Raw genomic sequence first — 27426 nt, forward strand, 5'->3', positions numbered from 1 at the left:
TTCAAGATAATTCTCCAAAACGCCCAGAACAGTCATCTTCATAGCTCGGACTCATTCTATCTTATTCTCCTCCTTCTCTGCTTTGGTATCGCTGCTGCCATTCACGTGTGGGTCTCTGATTGTGTTTTGAGGAATATTCCAGTCGCGGAGAAGTATGGCAACAAGCAGTACAAACTGCTCATTCTAGCATCAATTCTGCCTTCTGAACTTCCCCTCGAACTGACTATGGCAGTCAATGCCAGGCTCAGGTCTCTTTCCAAACTGGGTATTCTTCTGAGTTGAGACAAAGGAATATTTTGCACTGATTCACACAAAATTCCCTTTGCGGGGAGAACTGGAATTTGTAGTTTTAACAAGACGGGGACACTTACGAGCGAACAACTCATTCTGGCAAGAGTCAACGGCCTCAAGTTCTCTCCATTGAAGTGAGGTCTAGTAATTCGGCAACTCTCCTGTGCTCCTCTGACTGTCCTGACAATCTCTTAATGGCCATTGCTTCCTGCAAGTCCCTCTACATTCACAACAACACGGTCGTCGTAGATGTCTTCGAAAAGGCTCTCCTTGAGTTCACTGACTAAATTACCTACAAAAGTGTAATTTTGTTTGTAATGTTAGATAAACTGTCCCTCCAACGTGGAAGGGGGAGAACGATTCCTCCACAACTCGAGATTGTTCGGAGATTTCATTTTAGTTCGACTTTGCGTAGAATGACAGTTATTGGTCATTTTATTCCACGAAATTCCAACATAACGAAATATTTCATCGCCGTCAAAGGTGTCCCTGAAGCACTCAAGGATTGTGTATACGTCCTGTCTAACCATAGTTTGCCTCTATTCCCCCGATTATGACAAGATTGTGAAACAGAGGATGTCCCTCGGTTACCGACTGTTAGCCATTGGGTACCGTCTTTGTGATAAATGTCCCCAAAACGACCTTTCAGTCCAGTTGAAGTTTTGTGGATTCGCCGATAAAGTCTGATTCATTCAGCACTGTTGGCCAGTTACAGCAGTCGTCCCGTCATGTGCGTATTGTGGACTATTCCTTAGGTTATGATGATCACTAAAGACAGTCTTCATACTGTCTGCTACGTCGCCTCACGACTTGGAATAACACGGAGTGGTCCCAAAGTCCTCGTCAAAGGTTCACTTGTTGTGATATAGTAGATGATGGAGAGAAATTAGTATTCGGGTTATCTGTCCAGGAAGTAGAATATTCTGAGACGAATTTGGAATGCTTTGAGCAGTCGTGCAGAGAGTTGTCGGTTTGTATGACAGGAAACGTGATTTCCGTAGACCTCAATATGCTTGCAATGTCCAATCCGAAGTTATTCAGATTGGTATTGCCTCACGTGTGTGTTTACAAAGACTGACCCACAACAAAAAGTGACCCCATTAACCGGGCCACACTCAAGGAGATGATCTCTGAAATCAGTGGAAAATAGATATTAGTACAAAGCTGGACGCTGCCAGAAATGGCAGAAGGCTTGTAAAACTTTAACCACAAAACCCAAACTTCTGGGACTGTTCTGAGAAGAAAATGTTACGTGGTCGAAAAGAGTTTTGAGCCTCCAAATTCGTCCCAATCACCAAGAGATATACAAATATCACATAAAAACACTACGATACTGCAGTAGTGATCAATTGCGTAAATAATCATCATCTCCACTGGCAATTTGAGTTAAATGTCGTTCGAGGTACTACAGTGCCTGGGAGTAGAGTCCACATTCATATGCTGCCTTCCCCAATTTGTAGAGACAACAATACTCGGTTGTAACACTCCCTAGCTGTTCTTGTCCAGTGTTTTGGAAAACAGTCCACATTGTGTTGTAGAATCCGATGACTACTTGATGGAGTGATTTGTCGCACTGGAAGTTTAGTATTGCGCTAAATTCCCGGGTGATCTGTCAATTGTCATTTATAACCAACCGACTCTTTGAGAGTAGTCGTGAAATCAAGAATGACAGCAATTTTCAAATAATACAGAAAAAACGTGATCAGGTCGGTAGAGTTGTGGAGGATTGACATTAGAATGTCCACTAGTGACCGAATTTGAAGGGTTTTTGTGCTTTGGGCCAAAAAACAAGTCAATTGCCTCACTCAATCCGTCGCAGAACATTATCAGTACTTTTTTAACACGTTAGTTAGTTAGTTATGTAGGCTGCAATCAGGTAGCGAGACGCGAAGATCGGGCGCTCACAGAGATCCCGAATCCCAATAGGCGGAGACAAGTGAGGCGGTCCAGGACAGGGGAAGAGGTCTTCAGGGGTGAAGGAACGGTATGTTTCGAAAATGAGTGGATGATGTCCCGAGCGAATCTGAGCAAGCTGGACCACGGAGATATCTGCCGAGTGATTGCTCTGAGGAGTGGACCGGCGGGGGGGAGAGTTGAGAAGTTTGTTGTTTTTAAGCATCCTGATAGCACGAGTGGAGATGTAGTCATGGATTAGTTTATTCGCAGTTTCCCATTGTGGTTGAGAGTATTTTTGATAGACATCTACATTGATCGGCCAGAGTAGAAATGATGTGTCTTTTGTTTTCTGGAATAGATTTTTTGACTTGGATGAGAAGAATCTTGTATTTCCTGTAGGAATTGGAGTCCTCTCATCGTCAAATGGTCATCGACCGGAAGGATGCAGGACTCCCAATGGAGATGATCGATGGGAGTGGATGCAAGACAGCCAGTTATTGTGCGTAGCCCTGAGTTTTGAATTCTTTGGAGTTTTTGGAGGTTTGAATAAGACAAGTTCCATGACCATGCTGGACTAGCATAGTTCATTGATGTTCTGACAAATTGTTTGTAAACCAAAGTGAGGCATTCTTTGGCTTGGCCGTAAGTTTGTCCAGATAAGGCACGTAGTGCATTCAGTTTTCGTTTGGCTTTGGTGGAAATGAGCTCCACTAACACGTTTTACTATTGATAATAGCAATTTATGTGATTTAAAAGAATTAACATAATACTTATTTTTGTTTTATCATTGCTTAAATAAAAAATTGATAAATTTAATACAAGCTCAGTCGAGCTTGGTTGTTGTATTGCTCGAACTTTCGAATTTAATTTATCCACAAGATATATACAATTCACATATATGAACCACAAAACTAAAAGATCTTCCATAAGTCCTCTAAATATCCCGATCTCTCCTCAGAAACAACAACCTCTTACAAATTCTCTTTCCATAACTTTTCCTGAAGAAGTTCACATCATTTATGAGTCAATCCTCGAAGAGATGCCTGATGTCATAAATGGAGAAACCACTCCAGGAGATTAGTTTTACACAGGGGTGACGCATCTTCAAAAAAGCATTTGATTCAGTAGATCACGATTTTCTAATACAGATTTTGGAAAAGTCTGGTCTACCTGGATGGATTGTCAAGTTTGTTGAGTCGATTATTACCAGATGGAGAGTAAAGCTAAGGCTAAATAGCAAGTGCATTCAAGATGTACGCATCGAGAGGGGGATCCTGCAGAGGGATAGATTGTTCCCATGCTATTTGTCCCTGTATTAGACCCCTTGAGCCGTTTATTATCTCATAACTTCCCGAAGGTCTTTATGAGGCAAGGAAATCAGAGCACCTTATTTTCGATAAATCACCTTTTTTTATCGGTGACTTGTAACTTGCCTTGAAAAGTGATGATTGTTTCTTATAGAAACAGAGTTGAACCGCGGGAAAGAACGCTTAAACTGGACAAAAGAATAAGTGAAATTTATCACCAAATGAGTGTGTCTTCAACATCGCCCCTGCCTGTCTGTACTTCGAAGGGAAAGAGGCGGGCTTGCCTACCTGAATCACTTTGCGAATAGAGGATGTAGCGACCAGAAGTTCAATTAATATCTTGATTTCAAAAAAATAATTGAATAATCTCAATTCTCATCGCCTTTGGCTACAGTCAGCCTATCTTCCTCATTGTTGGTAATCAGGTAATCCCGTAATGGAGTACAGCAAGGTGACTTACTGGGGCCTCTTCTTTTTGCTTTTGCCGTTAATAATGTTGCCAGAAATGTATCATCCGAATTCAACGTTTAGTACTAGATGACTCCACCAGAGGCGGTATATCTGAATCCGTCCTTAAGGACTTGAAAATCTTAATCCCTTCATTGGACGCCATTATCTCAAAATCAATTCTTATAAATCTTAGATCATAAACATCAGTTACGATTCACATTAATTTTCCGATATTCTTCGTTGCTTCAACACGCTTTTATCCAGCATCAAATCAACACACCATCGAATCTCAAAATTTGGGGCTCTTGCCGCCCTATTTTTATTTAAGAACACTGATGTAAAGACGGTTATCAGTCCGTGTCATTCCTAGATTGTCATTAGGACACCCAATCAAGCCAATTAACTTATTAAGTTTGCGATTTATTTATTGTAAAAATGTGCTGTTTTTAAAGACATGAATAGATTTCAAAAAGCGGGCAGCAATTTGAATGGCTTCTTTTCTATGGAGGAGTTGGTGACATAGCAAGAGATAAGTGGAAAATGATCATCCAGTCCACTTGGTCTCTCCCAAATCTGACCTTCCGATTAGTTCGTTTCGAGTAATATCCATTGCTACAATCTCGCCAATCAGTGGAGACAAGTCGACTTGAATAATCATTTTAAAGCAGGGCTGGCCAACCCAAGGCCCGCGGGCCGCATGCGGCCCGCGATGGAGTTTGGTGCGGCCGCCCGCGAGAGAAATTTTGTATGTAGTTAACCTATAAATACATTCAAGATAATTTTCTTAAGTTAATAAATAAAGATAAATTTTATAAGTTTAATAAATTTTAAAGTTTATCTATTTTGTAGCTGTTATCAATATGAAGAAAAGGAAAATTTTTGAAGAAGAAAACAGGCAATCAGCAATCATTGGGAAGAAGATTACTTTTTATAATGCATAATTGATTACTAATGCATGCCATCAAGTCAAAGCATTTTGAATGAAATTGTCATTGTTTGAATGTCAAATAAGAAATGGAAATGATCAACATTTTCCAACGCTAAATCAATTTAAAATCAGCCATTGTAAAAATTTCTTCAAGTACGCTGATGAAATAAAAAATCTTGCTGCAGCATTTGACAGTCGATTCTCGGAACTAAAAAAATATGAGAAAATGTTTGAAACATTTTCTTCTCCATTTCATGTTGACGTTTCTATTGTTTCAAATACTTTGCAGACGGAAATAATTGACCTACAGTGCAACAGTGAACTAAGACTTGTTTATCCTACTATATCCAAAATTGACTTTTATAACAAATATGTGACTGCAGAAAAATATCCCAACTTAAGAATTTTTGCACAAAGAGTTGTAAGCTCCTTTGGATCTACTTACGTATGTGAATCATTCTTTTCGAAATTAAAGTTTAGTAAAAGTAGATATAGATCTTCTTTAACAGATAAAAACTTAGAAAACCAATTAAGATGTGCAACTAGTAATTGTGAAGTTGATTTGAAAAAATTAAGTGAAGATAAAGAAAAACAGATTTCTCATTGATACGTATAATTGGACTGAATGCTATTTTACTAAATAAAATCTTATCTGTGTTGTTTTGATATCTATCCTTAGTATGTATATGCGGCCCGCGGAAAGGATTCATTTGGACAAAGTGGCCCGCGATGCGATTTGGGTTGGCCAGGCCTGTTTTAAAGCTTTGAGTACAAAAATAAGGAAAGAGGCCGATTCATCATTTCCAAAGCTATCAATATGCATTAGACTCACGAAAAAATCGGCATCAAAGTTGATGGCGAGAGAATACAGCCACAGAACATTAAGAGGGTGGGCAATGTCGTCTGACTTTGAGAATACTTTGTGGATAAGTAACATAATATCGCCCATTATATGATCGTCGTCTATGAAATGGGAGATCACAGTGACCCCCACGTCTTCCCCTCCACAACACAAATTGACGACATTCCAGACAGAAGGACAGTCTAAAATGAAGAGACAAGCCTACAATCAATATCGACGTAATCGTATATTCTTACATCAAATATGAGCACATGTCGGAGTGCTGTTTTGTACATAGGAGTGAACTCTGAGTGGGGAACACTCACATTTCCTACCCTCAATGAGCATCAATGTCCGAGGAAGGATATCCAAAAGAGTATCAAAGGAGGGGATCAAGAACTTGATGGGAAGTGAGAACACTTCTATCAACTTATATTTTTTTATAATGAAATTTTTTAAACATCTATATTCTTTTTAAGACAATCTTCGTCTCTTATGCCCAACTATCATAGTCGGTACATAGAGGTCCTTGTCCACTCGTATTCCTGATTCAGAAAAATCCTTCGGTTGACACTCAATCACTGCTTGCTTGTTAAAGCTGGAGAGAAAATGAAAAAACGTAAGTGGAAATATCTCGCAGCAGGAATTGAAATTGGAGATACAGTGCTGCTGAAATACGACAGGGATGATAACCCTTATAACCGTAAATACTCATTATATGTGACATGGGGAACTATGTCGCTATGGGCAGCCTGTCCTTTACGTGTTACTGTGGCAACCACAGAAAAGGTATTAAATATCGACACGTAAAGGACAGGTTGCCCATAGTGGCCTGATTACCCATTCACCGTTTGTATAGCCCATTGGGTCGAAAAAACTACTAAAAAAATATAAATATAATCTAAAAATATAATTAACTTGATTTTCTTCTTTTTTTATTAGTTTTTTATTTCTGCGTGCTACATAAATCATACATCATTCATTTGCAGCCTTACATTATTAAAATAAATAAACATTTTTCAGGAAGATCTCCCTAGACAATAATGACATTGTCCTCTCATACGCAGACGACATCGTATTAGCCTTACGGAACCGGGACTTCCAGAAGGCCTCTGAAAGGATCAGTCCTCCGCATTTCTGTCGTCTCTGAAAGGCACCCGCACGCAGACAACCTCCTTCGTAAATGTGAGGAAAAAATGAAGCCTATCCGGTCTATGAAAAAACGGTTCGCACACGGTATTGGCCAATATTTACCGTCAATCCCTTGAACCGTCATTTCCTAAGGCTGGGGATAATGGGGTCCGCGGATATCGTGGTCCAACAGGAGGCGAATCGAAGAGGTCCAACAGAGGGCCCACAGATTAACCGATCGTTGGTCGCAGGATAACAAACGCTCCGGTCCGGCTCCTCTGGAAGACCTGATCAAGCTGAACCTCAGTCTGTTTGCAAATGCCCCGACAAATGCGGCCAGCTGCCGGTGCGATCTTGTGTGGACAGATTACCGAGAGAGGATAAGGTCCCTGGTTGAGTGGATCGGAATCACGTGAAGTTTGTTCGGTTTTTATCGTGGTCTTGGTGTTTATAATAAAATAGATAAATTAAATCGTCAGAGATCGTCAGAGATTTCTCTTCTTCGCTAGTAAATATTAATATGTAATAAAATAACAATAATGTAATATGTATTGAATATTTAAACTCAATTAAATTTTAATGTGTTTATTTAGTTTTAAAGTTGTGTTCTGGATGGCAGGAAATGTTTAAAGGAGGTTGAACAAGTTAATATAGTCAACAATCACGGGAGATGGTTTTCCTGAAAAAACCAGGTCGATTGGTTGCACACAAGTGGAGAACTCATGATGGATTAACATAGTACGGCTCAAATCTTGAAACGAAGATTATGTACTCGAGTAATGATTTATAATTTTATAGTAGGGATTTCATATTTACATTGTGATGAATAGTAGACTGAGGTTGGAGGACGACCTGAGTCGATATGTCTCAGAATCTCCTTATGCCTATTCTGTGATGTTCAACAAGTACAATAGGACTGATCTCTTCTTTGAGGATGCGGTCAAATTTGCAAAGGAGGCTTTTCGAATGCCATCAAAGTGATGTCTATTGTGTCACTCAGGACAACTTTGCTTTATTGTCAATTGGAAAAACAAAGCTGCACATAATTATGAGGAAAAGTTAATCAAATCAGCGGCTCTCAAAATGATTCTAATTAATTTGATCCAGATGCACTCACCAAGCTTAAGGACGTAGCTATCCAACGATTCAATTTTCCGAGGAATTTCGGAATTGTCTGGTGATATCCTGAAGCAATTAATTATTAGAATTAATAAGAATCAACTAACATTTCTAACGGCTGTCAGTTTGTTCGCATGTGAATATTATTGATGGTTTTTGGAGATGGATTGACACACTCGAGGAAGAATTTCTTTAACATTTTTTACAATTATATCAAGAAGAATAAAATCCAATTAGATAAAACTGGATGTACTAATGGTGCATCTTCGATCATCAATCTGATTAACAGATATCACTAAAATTGACATAGTTGGAGGGCTTCGGTTATAACCACCAATCAAACAAATAAAAGAACATAATTGAAAGGTTAAAATTAAAGATTTAAGTCAGGTTTAATCAATTTAGGAGAAAATAACCTCAACAAATCAGTCCCCCGCACTTCCGTCGTCTCTTGAACAACCAAAGTCACATGAAAATCAGAATACAACACATTAATCTGACAACAAACTAAAAAAACAACTTTATCCAGATATTCTCTCTGCAATTCAAGTCTACCACTGCATCGAGGACATTCCCTTCCAACCTTATTCCCCGTTGATGGAAGGAGTTGGTTGACCACAATATTCCGCACATCAATTTCCGAATCTATAATCGGCCCCTCAAAAAGTAAAAAAACCCATCAGAAATGTCACAAGTCGTTCAGTCTCAAAAACTGAAAGAAACTCCGCGATACAAACGCAAACAAACGTTGTTTTTAGAGCGTCGTGGAACTCTGCGTTTAAGCGACTTATCAGATCAGAATAGACGGAAAGTTTGTCAAAAAATGTTGCCAATGAACTGCTATCCACCCCCAAGATCCTCGAAAACTAAAATCACGACTATTTAAAATTACTTGCTGGAGGATTGGAGAGAGAACTCCTTTAAGTCTGAGCAATTTGCTGACATTATTCTCAAGGACTCCGGGGAGACTCAGAAATCTGATTGTGTGCCCTGTCGGAGCAGTATCGAACACCACGACAGAATAAGTCAGATCGCTTACCAGCCTACTCTGTCACAAATATATATTACTTCATGGACTCGATATAGCCCATGATCTCGTCAATTCCAGGCAGGACAGCCATGATTTCCCTGAGAGTATCACTCCCCAGCACATTATCTTCTTCTACAAAACACAAATATTGATAAACCCCCAAAATATCCTTCTGGGACTTCAAAATTATTCATATTTGGATCAATTTCCTAATAATTGAAACTAATATAAAAACCATTGCAAAAAGATTTTCAAATCCATTCACGGCAATAGGATGGCGGGAAAATTTCTGGTCAAATGCATCGCTTAGGTTATGTGCTGGATCAGTAGAGACAAGTAGAACACTAGTCCTAACTTTGGAAAGTTCGATGGCCAGAGAACAGCTGTTTTATTGAATTACAAGTCTTTTCTGCAACCTCGCTGTAGTTTTCCCGACTCCCCCTTTTCCTCCTACAAAAATCCATCGAAGTGAAGTTTGTTTGATTATATTCTCAAGACCTGGTTCCATCTTATGTCACACTAGAGAGTGGTTAACAAACTATGTTTTATTAATCTTTTAAATTACAAAATTATTAGTTTTACGAAAAAGATGAGTTTTTATTGGTGGATAAATAGGACACAACTATTGCCAATTGTTAGGAAGATTTGTTTGACCATATACCGATGCTCGGATGACTCGCCAATAACTCTCTCAAAAACTGATCCGATATGTCCGAACAGGCTCCGAGTGAATGCCCCTGTATTCCAGACGTCTCACTTTCAAATCCTCTAATGGAAAAATTCGTAAACTCTGGTCCTGGAGTGCAATCAGATCATATTTGTAGAATTTATTACTTAGAAATAATATGCTCTAAACTTTATCAATTCGATTACATTGAAAAGTATTTATTATAATCGAAGGTTCTTTCATGTTTTTTTGGATTCCACGCACGTGCTTGTGAGGCTTCGTAGGATTGATTTGTAAAAGTCATCGGTTTTTTGTCAGGTTTGTTATATTTTGATTATTTTGTAGTTATTGGATGTGGTAGAGGAATATTTTTATGTCGAAATTGATTTATATTCAAAGAATGAGCTTTCCAGTAGTGAAGTTGCGGATTTTCATTTGCGGGGGATTATTTCAGTGCAAAAACAAATCTTTAAAATGAATCCCGACCGATTGAAGCATTCTACGCTGGTTTCAGTGGCTTCTACGGACAACCGAAAGGCGATTGAGTCAATTTTGAGACAACTGGGGTAGAATTTGTTAATTTATCAAGATATGAGAGCCTAAAGAACATTGCACGTGCGTCGAGAATCATAGGAGAATGACTCGTTTGTGACCTGTGAGGACATTTTGGTCGAAATAATGGTTGGTGACTTCATTTATGTGCTTAGTTGGTCAAATATGCCAGTCGGCCTCTGCAAATACAGAAATTGAAAAATCTTCCACTTTACCCTACAGAGAGGGTAATTTGGGAAGACAGTTTGCTCAGTCTGGAACAAGTGTCCGCGAAAGGTTGGGTTGTCCTATAAATTTACTGAGTTCCCAGTTCTTGTCATTTTTAGACTATTACACTCGTAAGTTCAAATTATTTCGAATGGAGTCTAAGTGTGAGGTCCAATCCTTCATTGAGTTGGACATGCTGGGGAGACCGAGAGAAAGGTAGAATTGGTGTTAGTATATGTCAGTTGTACAAATGGAAGTATTCTGGACTCGGTAGTCTCCCCCATGTAATAGAAACAGATGAAATCAGGCGTGACAACTCCGGATTGTTGCATGAATGTCAGTTTGTGGAAGTAGACCCTCTCAATGAAGTGGGGAAAAAGAACCAACCCCACATTTTTACCAGATCTTGGTCGAGGCTGAGTATGTGGTGTGAGTATTGATGTACATGCGCTTGCTTGGGTATCCTGCCCGACAGATCCACTTATAACGGACAAGTACAACTGATTAGGGACAGTGTGAGAGTTCGATGTTCTGAGAATCCTTATTTTGGGGCTTCTTCCTTTGCACTTGTTTGTTATTGATGTGCAGATTGTGACGGTTGATAGATTCTAGTGGCGATAGAATGATTATGTGTTGCTGTCACTTGTTTGGACTAAACACGTTGGGAATTTGAGGGATGTTTGACGCTTTGTGGTGGCACTTTCTCGAGCTCGGATTGGATTATATTTTTGGGAGAATGTCTCTTTTTATGCTTGTCTCGACATTGGTCCTGTTGAGCAGGAAGTGTGTGTTTGTTTATTGGTAGTTGAGGCAAAGGTCTCAAAAGCTGATTTTACTGCCCAGTGAGGATTATCCTATATCGAAAGAGGTCAGTAATGCGTGTTGATTGTCGATTAGGGACTCTAACTTGCGGTAACTGTCGTTGGGATGATGTAGAGCACATAACGCATTTGTTATAATATGATTGATGTGTATTCTGATTGGAAGAAGGTCCAAGTTTGTTTTGTCACGAGAATTTGTAGGACGTGGGAGAAGATCAACATGTTGAGCAACAAAACAGCTCGTTCTTTTTTAATCGATTTTCAGGAAATCCGTTCTCCATGTTTATCGACTATATTAACTTGTTCGACCTCTTCTACACACTTCCAATTATTTCAAACTCAGGATTCATAATCTTCGTCTCAAGATTTGAGTCTAACTAAGAATATCTAAAAATCAAATGCGAGATCTCCATGTGTGTAACCAATCAACCTAATTTTCTGAGGCTTTTGATGCTGAAGATGAAAACGCGGAAATTGTTATCACGCGAACTCGGATAATATTTTACCTGAAAATTGTGAATCTGTTTTGAAAAACATCACAAAACCAGGCGAGAAAATTAAAAACAAAAGAAAATGGAGGCACTATGAAGAAAATATAAATATCGGAGATTCTGTCATTATTAAACATGACCAAATTAAGGAAGCGTTAATCGGGATATCCCCGGAGGACATGAATGCCTGAAGCAAACGACGGTTGGCTAAAAAAGCTTCCAATTTTTGTCAAAAATGATAAGTATTAATCTTGTTTAATGTAAAGACTTTATTTTAAAAGGAAAATTGAAAAATTAGTAAATCCTTCGGACTGTCTAGCAGAGATGGAGACCCATGCTCGTTCTCAACACTTGATGTCCCACGGAGGCGTCGAAAAAATTGAATTTCTCTGTCGCCTGGAATTACTTTTCGTGAAAAGTGATGTCGTAAGAAAAGTCATATCAGAGTGCGTTGTCTGCAAAATAATCAGATTGAGAATTCCGCTTTTAAATATTGGTATCGCAATGCCAGGACTGCAAATATTGCCAGTTTTTTGATAATAAAAAAATTAATAAAAAATCGATAATGCGCGACATTTTCAATCAAAATAGACTGAAACTTTTGCATTCAAGTCTAATTCAGAACAACTACAGAAATGTCTCATTTTCCAGGAAACTTTGAACCAAAATAAAAAGTAAATTTAGAGAGACACTTTAACACAAAACACTCAAATTTCTCAAAAAATATCCAATTGGTGATTCGCGAAAGAAAGCTGTAGAAGAACTTGCAAATAATAATCAGATTGAGAATTCCGCTTTTAAATATTGGTAGCATAATGCCAGGACTGCAAATATTGCCAGTTTTTTGAAAGGGGAAAACCATTTACCGATGACGAATTTATAAAGGCAAGATTCATTAAAACCTCCGAAGAACTTTTTCACGATTTTTCAAATAAGGCATAAATCGTGAATAAGATAATGAATATACCTTTATCTGCGAAAAAGTAGCGGTTTCAAATAGATCTTATTGATCTGAAGAGGTTTGAAAACGTTAACGGAGAAGACAAATGGATTCTATCCGTTATTGACGTCTATAGTCGGTTTTATGATTATAATTATCATAGCTTTGCTTTTGCTAGGCCACTAATTAATAATCAGGAGTCAAGGTTTCAAAAAATCTTGATCCCTATTTTATCTGAATGGTCCCTGTCAGATTCTACAATCCGACAATGGGATAGAATTCAAAAATATTGACATTCTGGTTCTTTGCGAGTTCAAAATTCAACAGATCACGGCAGTTTTGATCTTAAAATCAAACAAATTCAGGGAAGGCCCAACAATCCACGGACACAGGGGATTGTAGAGAAATTCAACCACCAAAATTTAAAAAGAAAGTTATCAAAAATGCTTGATAACAAAAATGTATATTAAGTTTCTTGTTGGAACGTCAAAGAATTCACAAAACATTTTTAATTGATTGTATTGCAATAAATACAGCTCCCAATTCCGCGATTATATTTCATATTATTATTATTAACTCCAAGATCACCGAGAAAGATAGGTCAGAACTAACTAATTAGGTGATCTCTGCCTCCAACAACAGCCGTACTCTCCTTACATGATCTTCTGATGACCCGACCGTAACCCGGATACTCCTTCTCTTCCTTCTGCAGAAGAACTCAATTGGAGTGCATTTCTTTATAACCGACCGAAATTCCTTTGCATGGGCCACCTTTTCCTTGAATGGGTTTCCCAATTCCTTGCAGAAACGTAGGAAACCCTGTCCATTCTTCTGCGTCGCCTCCTCGGAAGCAAGGCTGCCAAATGAGGTGTCAGTGTGGAGCATAATCTTCCTTCTGAGTGAGTTCAAACGTGTGCTCTAGAGGCCAAAAGGATGCCAATAGGGGTATGAGCAAAGATGATTTAAATGCAATCATGAAGAAAATACAGGACTGCAACCAAAGTGAGAAGCAGAAGACGCAAATGCTGGACTCACTTAAAAACCAAGTCGGAAGCGTAAATTTACAAGGCCTAACCGACTATATGATAATTCAGTTACTCCAAAGTATTCAAACTTATATCTACAAATCAAATCTAACGAGAAATCAAACAAAAACACACAAAATTAAAGTTAATGCATATTTTTAGACAAACAATTAGTGTTTTGATAGCCTCGATAGCCTTTGAATGATCCAACCCCTTCTCGGCCACACTATAAATACCCCCAACCAAATAATACGGAGCATTGGTCTTCCCATTAACCACAAACAGAGGATTTGGTTTTTCCAGCACTTGGGAATTCACAGAGAGCCCGTCGAGGTACTGTTTCAGAATACTCCGCAAGTACTGATTCTTATTCGACAGTCTTCTCTGTCTATCTTCAATGGATAAAACGTCTAAAGGAACCGAGTTGAATCTCTTTCAAATTTGTTCTTGCTCTTGGTCATCGAGGATATTCTGAATATTTTTTGGAGTTTTTTGTACTTTGAAAGGGTCCAACTGTTCGGAATAGGTTGTCGGGGTTCGACTGAGTTCTTCGTCTGTGGATTCAACTAGTGCCTTCAAATGGGTCTTTTGGAAGCTATAAAGACTTCTATCAAGAAATCGTTTAAAAATATAACATGGCGAAGCATGAAACGACCAAGAGGACACCTTTCGAAATTTTTATGCGAGGAAATAATTTAATCCCGGAGGAAATAAGATCGGCGTTATTATCATTCGATGGAAATGAAGCGGTTGAATCAAGTCAATCGGAGATAATTGGATCCGATTATTTCGATCTGAATGACGAATCATCCAAACATGTACACAAAAGTCGTATAAAAAATATGACTCTTATAAAAAAATTTTATATAATAAAAATTCATGAATTTTTAATATTTGTTTTTAAATGGTAGACCTAAAAAATTGTAGAATTATACTAAAATACGTTATTGATTCGGAAAAATTGGTGATGCCGGTTTTTGCCGACTCTTGGAAAAATTCATTCAATCAAAAAATTGATAAAAAATTAAATAAATCGACTTAATTCCATTTTCAAGTTATTTTTAATTAATTATCAGGTTATTTTCGTTTGATTTTAATAAAATTTTCAAGGGGCTATTATCCAACCCAAGGCATTATCCAGCCTGTGACAATTTCAAACACAATTAACGAATAAACGTTTATAAATAATTATAGATAAAATATCGCAGTACTGTGTTATTTTATCATTGACGAAATATTTTTTTAGTCCAATATAGTGAACAAAAATAAAAACTGAAAAAGGATTTTCTCATGAATTTACTATGAAAAAAATAATAAAAATAACTACTATTGATTTAAAACATTAAATAAAGTATTGTTTATTTTTTAGTTTGTCTAAAAAATATTATATTTATACGGTTTTCCATTCATTGATAATTCAGAACCCAAAAAATGAACAAATTTATTTAATATCTATTATGTCCTCCATTATCTCTAATTACATCTAGTATTCAGCCTGGCATGCTATTAATAAAACTTTTTGCGTATTTTATTTTGAGTTAATTCCAAATGGATGATATTTTTGCAAATAAATGTTCCTTTTTCAAAAATTCTGTTCCTTTGATTTTTTCTTTAATAAAGGCCCAAACATTCTCTATAGGGTTTAAATCTGGGCTTTGTATTGGCCATAGTAGAATTCGATATTATTTACTTCAAAAAAGCTCTTTGCTTTTGCCGAAGTATGTTTCGGTTCATTGTCTTGTTGTTAACTAGGATCTTTATGTTTGATTTAGTTCAGAAATGAGATCATATTATTCGTTAATATGTTAACATACAAAGCTCCACCCATCTTCTCTTTTATCAAAACCAAATTAATGAATCCAATATTGATTATGGCATGATAGTTCATGATAGTTCCTCTACCGAATTTTACTATTTTTGTAAGATTGTTTGTTAAATATTTTTCCTTGCAATTTCTCCATACTAAAGTTCTCACATCACTACTGTACATATTAAATTTACTTTGATCACTTAAAATAACTCGCTCACGAAATATTTTGAGAGCATATTGCATGTTTGGCATAGCTTTAATCATTGAAATTTAGGGTTATGCATTCAGACCAATTTTTTCGTGGTATTTCTTATTGTTTGAGCTGTTACTGATTTCCCTTTTTTTCTGTAAATGTTTTAGAAAATTTAAAACAGTTGAAATTGACATCCACTTTTCAAGCCTCTTTAATTTAAAATATTTTTGAGGATTGAGCAACGAATGGTCAACCAGACCCGACTTTTTTATCTGTCATGCACGTATTTAAATAGCTTTTGATAATTTGCAATATCGTTCCAAGCATACTATTTCGTGATATCTTGTTTTTCCAGATTTATACATGCCAATTATTCTGCCTTTTTTTCAGATGTTCAATGATTGGCTATGTAGAGAGGTTACAAATGAACGAATTTTAAAAAATAAAACCTTTTTTGATATATTTAAGTAATTTGATTTGTTCAGTTTTTTTGGTTTTGAATTTTCGAAATTATAAAAAAGGGCATAAATATATATTTATTAAAAAAACTAAAAAAATGTAAAGCGTATGCAGATCAAAAGATACTCAAATCAGATAGTACGTATAAAGTCACTGTAAACACGAATGAGAAGTTTCGCAGATTTTATGAAAGACTCTATTAGCAAGAATGATAACGAACAAATAGAGAAAACTCATGGCTCAAGGGACGGAGACGACCCGAAGCCTCGCACCATCCCTTTGGGGGAGTTCTTAAAACCAAAGGATGAAGATTGGGAAAACCCTAATTATCAGAAGGTCTATATGAGCGGTGGACCGATTCTGTTGAATATGAATGTCAAGATAAAGGTTGGTACCTTTGCAAGAGAATACAGACCATTCACAATTGAGTTGAAATACAAGTACACAAAGAACGATAGAGCAATCATAAATACCCTTGGTAGAATGACGGAGTTTAATCAAGACTTAGTTACTTCTAGTCTTGCTATATTCTTAATGAATTACACCTTCGATGCACCTGCTCACTTTGGAGATGTTGTAATCACTGAAGAGTACCAGGATATAACTGGTTATTCGCTGGTTGGAAATGGGTTTAAAGTAAGAACGGCGGAAATGGCAATGAATTTCGGTGAAACGGACACCGAAAGAGGGAGAGCGACCATTGACGAATGGAGGATTGCTTTGATGAGGGCTCTTTCTCCAGTAAGGTTTGCTCACGCTGCTGAGAGAAACCCCGACGCGATCGAACCTCTAACTGAGAGGTACCACTCGGTGATGAGAAATCTTGACCCAACATATCAACCAGAAAGAACATTCGTTCTCAAGATGTACCAAAAATACCTGCTTGACAGGGGACTTTATAAACTGTGTTGCCTCTTGGACAAGATGTTTTACACCTGTCCAGAGGACCCGATGTCCGCATTGCGTTTCTGCACTATCCCGTTTTACAACACGGGGAACGCTCTTCTGCCAAGGGTAGTCTCATTGTGTGCGGCCTTTCCAAGAGAACTTGAAAGGGTCGTCATGGTTGAGTCACTATTCGCCCCTGCATATGTAAATGAAGTCAGTCGATTTATAGGCCATTGCTTCGAGGTCCTTAAAACCGACCATTTGTGTATATATCATAAAGGGCTGGGATTAGTTAAGGCTTCGGCCTTTAGCTCTATGTCTTTGCCTGGCTACTTTATGTATACGAGTGCGACTGCAGCCATGATCAAACATCCCAAGTTTATGTTTTCACGATCGATTACTCCGAATCCTCAAGCGATGGTTAACGGCTTGCTCTTTTCCATTATGCATGAAACATATAGAACAACAGGGGAGACTCCGGCGCTCACTGCACAGGAGTACGCAATGGAAAAGGCGATAAAGCAGATCTTCCCAAAAATGTTCCGTCTGGAAACCCAAGAAAAAGATTAACTGACGCACAATATGAGATCTATTGTCAAATAATCCAAACTGACGAGTACTAAAAGGTCGAGCAAGACATGGCTAGAGTGATAAATCCTTACATCTCCTTGGGTGTAAGGTTAAGACGAAGAATGCTGTATCACCCTTATTTGACTCCCCAAGAATACGACCACATCAAATCCCGGGTTGGGAACCAGCGGAAAAGAGAAGGCTCGTTGCTTGAAGTCTTTACAAATTATGAACCGATCTCTCATCCTGACATAACTTTCATAGATGGCGTTCCTCGATATTCTCTAGCGGATGAAGAAGAGAGGAGACGATCCAGAGAAGATGATATAGAAAGATTAAATGAGACTCGGGATACTGCGAAAGAAAGAGAAAATTTAAGGAGTCTCCATTTTGGCTCTGATGATGAGCCTAGCGATGATGACAATGACAGCAGCAGTAATGGAAATAATTGATTTATCTTGTTATTTTCTTCTCCTTCTTCCCCTTTGTACATTTTTTGAATGAATGAAGAATTTTATTGTAAGAAAGAAGAACGAGACAGAAACTTAGTGCGGAAAATAATTTTGACGAGACGATTGCTTTGGGCATTCGAGCTCTTCCATGGTTCGTCCGCTTTGTCTGTCTATGAGCAGGGACACCTGCTATTCTCCACGATCGATGAATAGGTCAGCCACTTTAGAACGTTTCCGAAAAGTTCGGATAGAATCCTCGATGGCCTGCCGTAGCTCTGGAAACTTGCTCTCCGCCCAGCTTGGGACAGGGTCCCATGGATTTAGCATATAGGCTAGTTTTAGAGCAGTGGTTCTCAAACTGGGGTACGCGTACCCCTAGGGGTACGCGAAATTCTGTAGGGGGTACGCGAAAATTTTTTGAAAATCTATTTAATTTTCGTTTCAACATAAAAAAGTTATTAATTCTAATTATAATAAAAATCATAATTAAATTAAATAATTAATAATAAAATAAATCTCCACGCTACTAGTTTTTCTTATGAGTTTACCTGTTAACAAGATTCGAAAATACAACGATAGTTATCTCAACTATGGATTGTATTTTGTGATTAAAAACGGTGTGCCACATCCGCAGTGTATTATTTGCCAAAAGATTCTTTGCCCTGAATCCATGAAACCTTCATTACTTTCTCGGCATCAAGTTTCTAATCATTTCGAAACTATCGGAAAACCAAATGACTTTTTTAAGAACAAAAAAGATAATATTCGGAAAATAGACGATTCTTTCAATTTTGACATTAATTTTTTACTATCAAAACTCTCTTACATGATTTCATATCGGATCGCAAAGCCAAAAAACCACATACAATTGCCGAGAATCTTATTATACCGTGCATTAAGGACATGTTTGAATGTTTCCCTGGCAATAAATTGGAGCATATTGTTCGAAAAATTCCATGTTCAAATGATACCGTCAATAGAAGAATACGAGATCTATCCGAAAACATAAAAGAACAAGTTATTTTCTGGTTAATTATTATTAGGTCATTACTGAAATAAAAAGTGCTGCCTTTAAAAAATTTTCAATTCAATTGGATGAATCAACAGATGTAGCAAATTGCTCTCAGTTACTCGTTTATGTGCGATATATTTATATGGAAAATATTAAGGAAGAATTTTTGTTCAACTATTCCTTACCTTTAAACACAAAAGTTTCTGATATTTTCGATGCAGTTAATTGTTTTTTTGAAACAGAAGGTACATTTTTGATTTTTTACTTATGATAGGCCTATTGTGGCAAAATCTTAGTGCATGCACCACAGATGGAGCACCAGCTATGCTTGGATGTAACTCTGGTTTCCGAGGTAGAGTACAATCTGTCAATCCAAATGTAAAACATCTTCACTGTATGTTGCATCGTTATGTTCTTGCTGTGAAGACAATGCCTCTTGAACTTAAAAATGTTCTTGACGATGTTATTAAATTGTCAATCATATCAAAAAAAGTCTTTAAATTCGCGAATTTTTTATTCAATTTGTGAAGAATTTGGTTCAGATGAGAAGGTTTTACTATATCACACAGAAGTTCGATGGTTATCCAAAGGAAATGTTCTTTCCAGAGTGCACAGTTTGAAGAATGAAATTTATGAATATTTTCTTCGCGAAAATAAAAATTATATTTATCAAAGTTATCAAATATGTATTGGGGTGTAATGCTATCTTATTTAACGGACATTTTTTCGCGAATTAATGCTTTGAATTTATCGGTACAAACTAAGGGAGTTACCATTGTTGACTTTTTAGAAAAAACAAGGTTTTTTACGAAATAATGCAATATTGTAGGTCTTTTCGTATGAAGCTCCAACTGTGGATAGATAATACAACAAATTCTAATTTTACTATGTTTGATAAGTTGAATGAAAACATTTTCCATCTAAAATTAAATGAAATAGAAAATTTAAAACATCAAATAACTTCCCATTTACTTGGATTGAAGAATGAAATTGAAAAATATATACCTGAAATTAATGAAGTAGATCTTAAGTTTTTTGTCAATCCTTTTTCCGTAAAAGTTAATGTTTTGCCTTCAAATATTCAAGAAGAAGTTATTGAATTAATAAATTCTTACGAGTCAAAAATCTTATTTGAATCTGCACCATTAATTGAATTTTGGTGTAAAATGACATCAAAATATCACAATATTGGATTTTATATAATCGATTTTTTGCTTTTGTTTCCGACTACATATCTCTGCGAACAAGGATTTTCATCGTTGTTTAATTTAAAATCAGTTCATCGTGCGAGGCTGAATGTTGTTCATGATATTCGGGTGTGTCTTTCGTCAAAGGATCCAGAAATCGATAGATTAGTGATTGATAAACAACACCATCCATCTCATTAATTAAATATTTTTTTTCCTTAATTTTTTAAAAATCGATAAGGGGTACGCGAAAAATTATTTAGATGGCAAGGGGTACGCAAGGAAAAAAAGTTTGAGAACCACTGGTGTAGATACACCAATTGCCTAAACAGCATTTTTTTACATCAGTGCTGTTAGGGTCAATGGTTACCCATGTATACTGTGCTGCTCGTGAATACAGACCCTCATCAGTCAATTTGTAAATGTATGACACGGATGGAGACGCGGTAGCAAGCATCTTTCTACGAGAAATGTCTTCACTATCTCCAAGTATGGAGCCGAGTTTGTTGGCGTTCCTCCATCTTTTGCCAATTCTATCGTCCATTTGTTTTATCTCCGTCAATTCAGTTTTGGAAGTGTTAATTATCAGGAACCATTTGTTAAGCACCCGTGGGGAATTGTTTAGTAGATGGATTAGATCATCTATGTTGTCCGAGGCAAAGTCCACATCGTTGGCATATACAATTTCGGTGATAGAATCATTATAGAAAGTTCTCAAATCTCTCAAGGCGGCTTCCAGATAGATTACAAATAGCAGAGGGGAGAGAGAGTCTACGTGCTGACCAATTTCAGTTGGCAAGCATCAATTGTGCCTGTCAACCCCACTCGGCCGATTGGCTTGACGCTTTTCCGATTTCCTCTGCTGGAATGTTACTGAACGACGAATCTGTCCGCATCGGAATCTGTTTACGGCTGGGCATAGAGATTTGCCAGCCGCACCATTGCAGATGTGGACAACTCATTGACAGGAGAGGTTTACACCCTCTCTCTTGTCGCCTCAGTGCCGGCAGGATCCCCAGGCACGCCTCATTGAATGACGTTGTGAAGCGCGCGTTTAACGTCGCTGGATTTCCCTCGATGTTAGAACCGATAGGACTAGACCGTGGAGATGGAAAACGCCCTGACGGGTCGACCTTATTCCCGTTCAGGAATGGAATGGCACTCGTGTGGGATGTTACCTGCGTAGACTCGTTTTCTTCATCATCGTTGGTTGACTCCGCTTCTCGTCCTGAATCTGCATCTGCCCTTGCCGAATCTAGGAAAACTGCAAAATATGCCTCTTTGACCGATATCTGCTCCTTCATTCCCCTGGCTTTCGAGACCAGTAGGATAATTGGACCCAAAGCCCTCCAACTCCTCTCAGAGATTGGTTTAATCATCTCGAGGAGGAGTCACGACAGTCGCGAAACGAGCTGGCTTTTTCAGCGGATATCGTTCGCGATATTACGCGGAAATTGCCTGTCCATCCGCTCGGCGACTCATCTAAATTAGTTAACTTCTCTATTTTACTTGTTATTTTACCTTAAAAAAAATATGGTATTGGAACCAGCACTGTATCGGATATTCTGAAAAACTCTACTAAATATCTGGAATATACGATGACAATGGAAACAGCAAGAAAAAGCGTTTTGAAAATAAATGCAAGTTTGATGATCTAAATAAGATCACTTGGGAATGATTTCAGAGGGCTAGATCTCGACGAATGGGAAAATGCCCTCTTGGAGCTGCATCTTCCTCGAAAATCAACTGATGCGGAGATTCCGAGTGATTCTAACGACGATGGCGAGTCGCAAAAAGCAGACGAAGCCAAATTAACTCGCATTGACATTCGCTCAATGCTCGAAGATATACAGCACTTCGCTTGCACAGAGAATCCTTCTCTCCTTCCGTCAATAAAAGAATTAATGATTCTGAACAACACGGCCATTGTGAAAAAAATCAAACCTTAAACAATCTTTTTTGACAGATTTTCTTAATAAATACAATCTTACTTTAAGTCCTTTTGGTGAGATTATGTTCATAAATTTCAAAACCTTGATAAACCGGATCTCTCTATAAACCGGCCGATTTTCATGGTCCCGTCGGAGTCGGGTTTAGACAAGTTCCACTGAAATATAATCTGCTCGCAAACGAACTTTCGATACTTTATGATGTAAAGGTAAAGATTATCCCGGTTGTCTTGACGTGGAACGGCGTTGTTTCGAGATACTTCAAATTAAATAGTCTAGTAACTATACTTGATTGTATTGCAATTAACACAGCTCCCAATTTTTCTTGTTTAAAAAGTGTAATTTCCACCACATCGAATGTTGATATGAGTCGTTATAAAGTGAAAATAACAGGATTACTTCAACAGTTTGATACACGTTTTAAATTGTTCGTGAACTTGAAAAAGAATTTAATGTTTTTCGATCACCATTCATTGCAAATATTACACATCTTGCAGCTAGCTTACAATTGGAAATTATTGATTTGAAATGTGACTCAGATCTGAAGAATAAATTTACCATGGTGGGTTTAGACACCTTTTATAAATATCTCTTGCCGAAGTATCCCAACTTAACAGCCTTAGCTGCGAAAATCTTGTTAATGTTTGGAAATAATATCTATGTGAACAACTTTTCTCTTTAATGAATATAAACAAAACAAAATTTCGATCAAGGCTCATCCAAACTCATCTAAGTGAGATTCTAAGATTGACAATAACTCAGGATTTCACTGCAACTTGTGTTGACTCGTTCTCCGCGACGATGTTACCCAAGACAATCACTAACCCGGGTTCTGCCAGTGCTCAGGCTGAAGACGCTAAGAGGACGAAGTATGGAAGTATTTCGGACTCTTACGAGTTTGTCCCCCTCGCCTTCGAATCCGAGGTGCAGCCACTGCTGACACTTAATTAGCTATTTTGAAGGACTCTTTTTCTTTAAAAAAAAGTCAGAAATAATAATTGTCCTTGATCTATCAATAAAATAAGTTATTTTGACATTGATTGACATTGAGTAAATTTGATTGGTCGCGTCTAGCGCTCGGTCGCTCGGCTCGCGACATATTACATGAGTCATGTAACATCACTCACAATTACAAATGAACAAACGGTAACGAAAAACTCGAAAATAGAATAAAAATTTTTAGTACTTAAAAAATGTTATGTTTATAAAAATGAAGAAAATTTCAGGCAATTTTACAAAATTGATGCCCCAAATGAAGGCTATACTGTATATAAAAACTTAACTGGTCATGGGAAAACGACATAAGTTTTCTTTAATGGCGGATAACTAGACAATCAAGTTATGTTCTTTCTTAAATTTATTGGTCGTATTTTTACTGTGACGGTCTCCTTAAAATAATAATCGCTTGTAAATGTTTAGTATATATGCGAGTGAAAAAAAAGTTCAAAAAAGGAAGTAAAAAATAAAAAGGAAGTAAAAAATAAAAAGGAAGTACCGAATGCTAGAACGTTTAAAACCAGGTATCCGTAATACGAAACAATTCAAAATCAGAAATGAGTGTAAAACGAACAATACTTTGGAAATTCATTGTCAATCTTTTAAAAACCAAAAACAAAGCAATTGAATAGAAAAATAAATCTATGGGAATATTTGTAATCACCGATGGAGATTTGTTGGCATATTGGTGGGGACAATGCAAACAAAACCCTTCCATGAATGAACAAAAACTTTCGAGGGCTCTCAGAACATACTACAAATATCCAAAAATTCTTAAAAAAGTACGTCATTCAAGAAATACCTACATGTTCCTCAATAGAAGAACAGAACAAATCCCAACACATATGTCACCGGAGCAGACTAAAGAAATAAATATCCCCAATATGTCGTATCCCCAATACACTGTTCAGACAGAAGAAATCCAGCCACAAATCTGTCAGTTTTATATGCCATTTGAGGATCCGTATTATTCATATTATGTGCCAAATATTTATTATCCGAATTATACATCATATGACTACAATTATTCTGAAGATTCAAATTGTCTCAATCGTTATTCAAAGGAATTGGATGATATTCTTTTTCCCCTCGAAAACGAATTTGGTTCTACAATTAATGACCAGGCTCTAACAGAACCAGATTTCTACACATCATACTATAAATAATTTGTAATTTTGTTTATTAGCTTTTGTAATAAAATTTATTTATATTTTTCTAAAATATTAAAAATATTCAAAATTTTTGTAATATTGAACAAATTAGTAAGTTTAATCAATTAATCGATTTTCTATATTTCCTTCCGAAAAAATAGTATTTTAATCAATATCTTAAATTCTAGAATTTATACAAAAAAGCAATTAGAACATTTTAATTTTAGAAAAATAAAATAAACATTTAAAGTACCAAAAAATGTTCAAAAATTAAATAAATATTTCAAAAAATATTTCAAAATGAGTAAAAGAAGTAAATTATAGTAATAAATTCGAAAAATATCACAAAATGATGAAATTTCAAATAATTTAATCATTAAAAGAAACTGCATCTCGAAATATTCCTACTAAATCCAATTACATAAAAAATTAAAAAAAGGGTTAACTACATAAAAAGCACCACAAGGTGAATCAACTGCGAGCTCACACGTGGAATAATTTATTGGGTTTACCATTAAAAATTAGGATAATTAAACAATAATTAATAAAAACTGTTGACCCTTTCGGTCTGCACCCTTTATCGTGCAGGAGGAGTGCCGGACGTTTCCTGAGGCACTCTGCCATGAATGACATCATACGGAGGGCCCTCGACTCGGCGGGATTTCCTTTGGTCCTCGAACCACCGGGCCTTGACCGCGGCGATGGGAAACGCCCTGACGGGATGATCCTTTTCCCCTTTGAAGGCGGAAAAGGCCTTGTTTGGGACGCAACCTGCTGCGACACCTTTTCTGCTTCTCACTTAACTTCGTGTGCCCTGGAGGCCAAATCTACAGCTAAGAAGGCTGAAGATTTAAAGCTTTTAAAATATTCTGCCCTCTCGGAGAAGTTTTCCGTGGTGCCTATCGCGGCGGAGACGTCGGGTGCTCTCGGTCCAAAAACTGAAAAGTTCCTTCGCAAGCTCGGAGCCAAAATCTCAATGCGCACCCATGATCCTCGGGAGGCGAACTGGCTAATGCAACGGCTCTCGATTGCCATTATCCGGGGAAACAGTTTGGCAATCCGCCAGGCTACATATCCACCATAAACATAAAACTAATCTTTTAACATCTTAATGTTCCGATACTTTAAAAATAAAATTAATAAAAAATAAACCATATTCTAATTACAACATTACCACAGTAATTCTGCAAATTTCGCAAAGAACTGCAGAGTCTGTATAATGCAGAGAGCCTTCACTGTTATCGGTAAGTTTTTTATATGCAATAACCAACTGGAGGATTAGTAACATCGACGTTTAGATCATTTAAAGAATCTGAGAGTTGAATGCAATTGTTTGTTCTTTATTTGCTCCATCATGAAGTTCCTTTGCAATTCTCTCAGCATGTTTAAAAAAGATTCCCAGTTTTATAAATTGTATATTTGCGCTTGAGGTATTCCGTGATTGTGAGGAAATAGACCACTCCCGGGCAACTATCAGACACGCCACCAACGAAGATTCTTGTACTGGAGGACCGGTAAAAGTTTGATTTTTTATTCATAATGTATTGGTGATGCAAATATAAAAAGATGAAGTCGAACGTTTGTGTTTAAAAAATTAAATAACGCTTTCAGTTTAATAAATAATTTAAGATAGTTAATTTAAAACTTATGATTGAATGTCACATAACCTGGATTGTTACTTTATACTCGGGATATATCATCACTAGGGCAACCAATTGCAATTTTTTGCAATTAAATATAATTTAATTAAAATTCGATAAATAATAAAGTAATGAATAGACATTAATTTTAATTATATTTTTATTCGATTTAAATTTGCAATTTTTTGCAATTTTTTGTAGTCATTTTACAATTTTTGCAATTTTTTTAAATTAAAAAAAATTTTTTTATTAAAAAATAATATAATTATAAGTAAAGATTATTAAAACGTGTTTTAGTTGTTTGTTGTAATGGGTAAAAGGACAGTGTCACAGAAAATTTCATTTTATGCAAAGAAATTCCCCGAGTTTGTTATTGACAGTGAAGGGAATTTATTTTGCTCCAATTGCTCAACTGTTGTACGGTGTGACACAAAATTTTTTTTGTGATGCGCACCGTTCTTCAAAAAAACATTTAAAAGCACACAGTATTTCTTTGAATTTAAATTTATAGAATGGACAAATTCATCTCAGAGTTCACAAACATTTCTTTCGGCGATAACGGATACTCGAAAGGATTGGGGGATCAAAGTAACACAAGCGTTTTTTGAGGCAAACATACCAATTTATAAAATCAGACATCCTTCCCTCATACGGCTTTTTGAGCAGGAAACATATCCTTTGCCATCTGAATCATCTTGCAGGTTAAATGTTAAAGAAATATCAAAATATAAAATTAATACCATTCAGACTCATTTACTGTTGTTTTTTTTAAGTTATTCAATAGTGGGGAATGTGTTTTTTTTTGTTTGTGATGAAGCCCAAATCAATGGAACTCGTTTTTTAATTACTTTGATTGGGAAAATCTCCACTCCAAAAAATCTTCATTTAGTATCGTGTACCAATCTATATTATCCGCCTACTACTTCAACAATTTGTGTTGAGGTGGACAAAGTAATAAAGAAATTTTCTATTGAACGTGAAAATTTTATATTATTCGTTACAGATGGGGCGAGATATATGACCAGTGGTATATATAAATAAATTTAATTTTAGCTGGGGCATCAATGAAATTGATATACCAAAATCTTTTCCACGTGACTTGCGTGTCACATTTATTGCACAACTGTGCTCTAAAGATTAAGGCATACTTCGCAGATGTTGATGAATTGATTTCGTCTATAAAGGCTGCCACAGTCAAAAACAGAGACGTTTGGAGATGTTTTCACGAATCGGAAATCCACCCGAAGTTGTGGTTACAAGATGGGGAAGCTGGCTAAAAGCAGCAAAATATTACTCCCAGAATCTTCCAGAAATTATTAAAATCGCATCTGAATTTGAAGGAGATGGAGTTTTAATACAAAATGTTTTAGTTTTTAATTATTTTAGGCAAAAAAATCAGTGAATAATCCTACGTTGTTTCCAA

At 36.8% G+C, this 27426-nt stretch overlaps 3 protein-coding genes across 3 annotated transcripts; 2 read left to right on the top strand and 1 right to left on the bottom strand.

Moving 5' to 3' along the window:
* Positions 1 to 2140: 2140 nt before the first annotated feature.
* LOC118761681 (ATPase ASNA1 homolog) lies at positions 2141 to 9530 on the bottom strand. Its single transcript, XM_036499828.1, has 9 exons — positions 9410 to 9530; positions 9229 to 9376; positions 8856 to 9011; positions 8640 to 8823; positions 8380 to 8608; positions 7962 to 8029; positions 5705 to 5916; positions 3783 to 3833; positions 2141 to 2536 (listed from the first exon to the last, which is right to left on the bottom strand). The coding sequence occupies exons 1-9, from the start codon at positions 9499 to 9501 to the stop codon at positions 2141 to 2143; spliced, it is 1536 nt and encodes a 511-aa protein (XP_036355721.1). The 5' UTR covers positions 9502 to 9530.
* A 10437-nt stretch (positions 9531 to 19967) lies between these two features.
* On the top strand, positions 19968 to 20468 carry LOC115230795 (SCAN domain-containing protein 3-like). Its single transcript, XM_029800923.1, has one exon. It carries the CDS (start codon positions 19968 to 19970, stop codon positions 20466 to 20468), a length of 501 nt encoding a protein of 166 aa, XP_029656783.1.
* Positions 20469 to 23856: 3388 nt separating this feature from the next.
* On the top strand, positions 23857 to 24378 carry LOC115230796 (Friend leukemia integration 1 transcription factor-like). Its single transcript, XM_029800924.1, has one exon. The coding sequence runs from the start codon at positions 23857 to 23859 to the stop codon at positions 24376 to 24378; it is 522 nt and encodes a 173-aa protein (XP_029656784.1).
* Positions 24379 to 27426: the final 3048 nt, after the last annotated feature.

This window comes from Octopus sinensis, unplaced genomic scaffold (genome assembly GCF_006345805.1).
Source record: "Octopus sinensis unplaced genomic scaffold, ASM634580v1 Contig16382, whole genome shotgun sequence".
Lineage (NCBI taxonomy): Eukaryota > Metazoa > Mollusca > Cephalopoda > Octopoda > Octopodidae > Octopus > Octopus sinensis.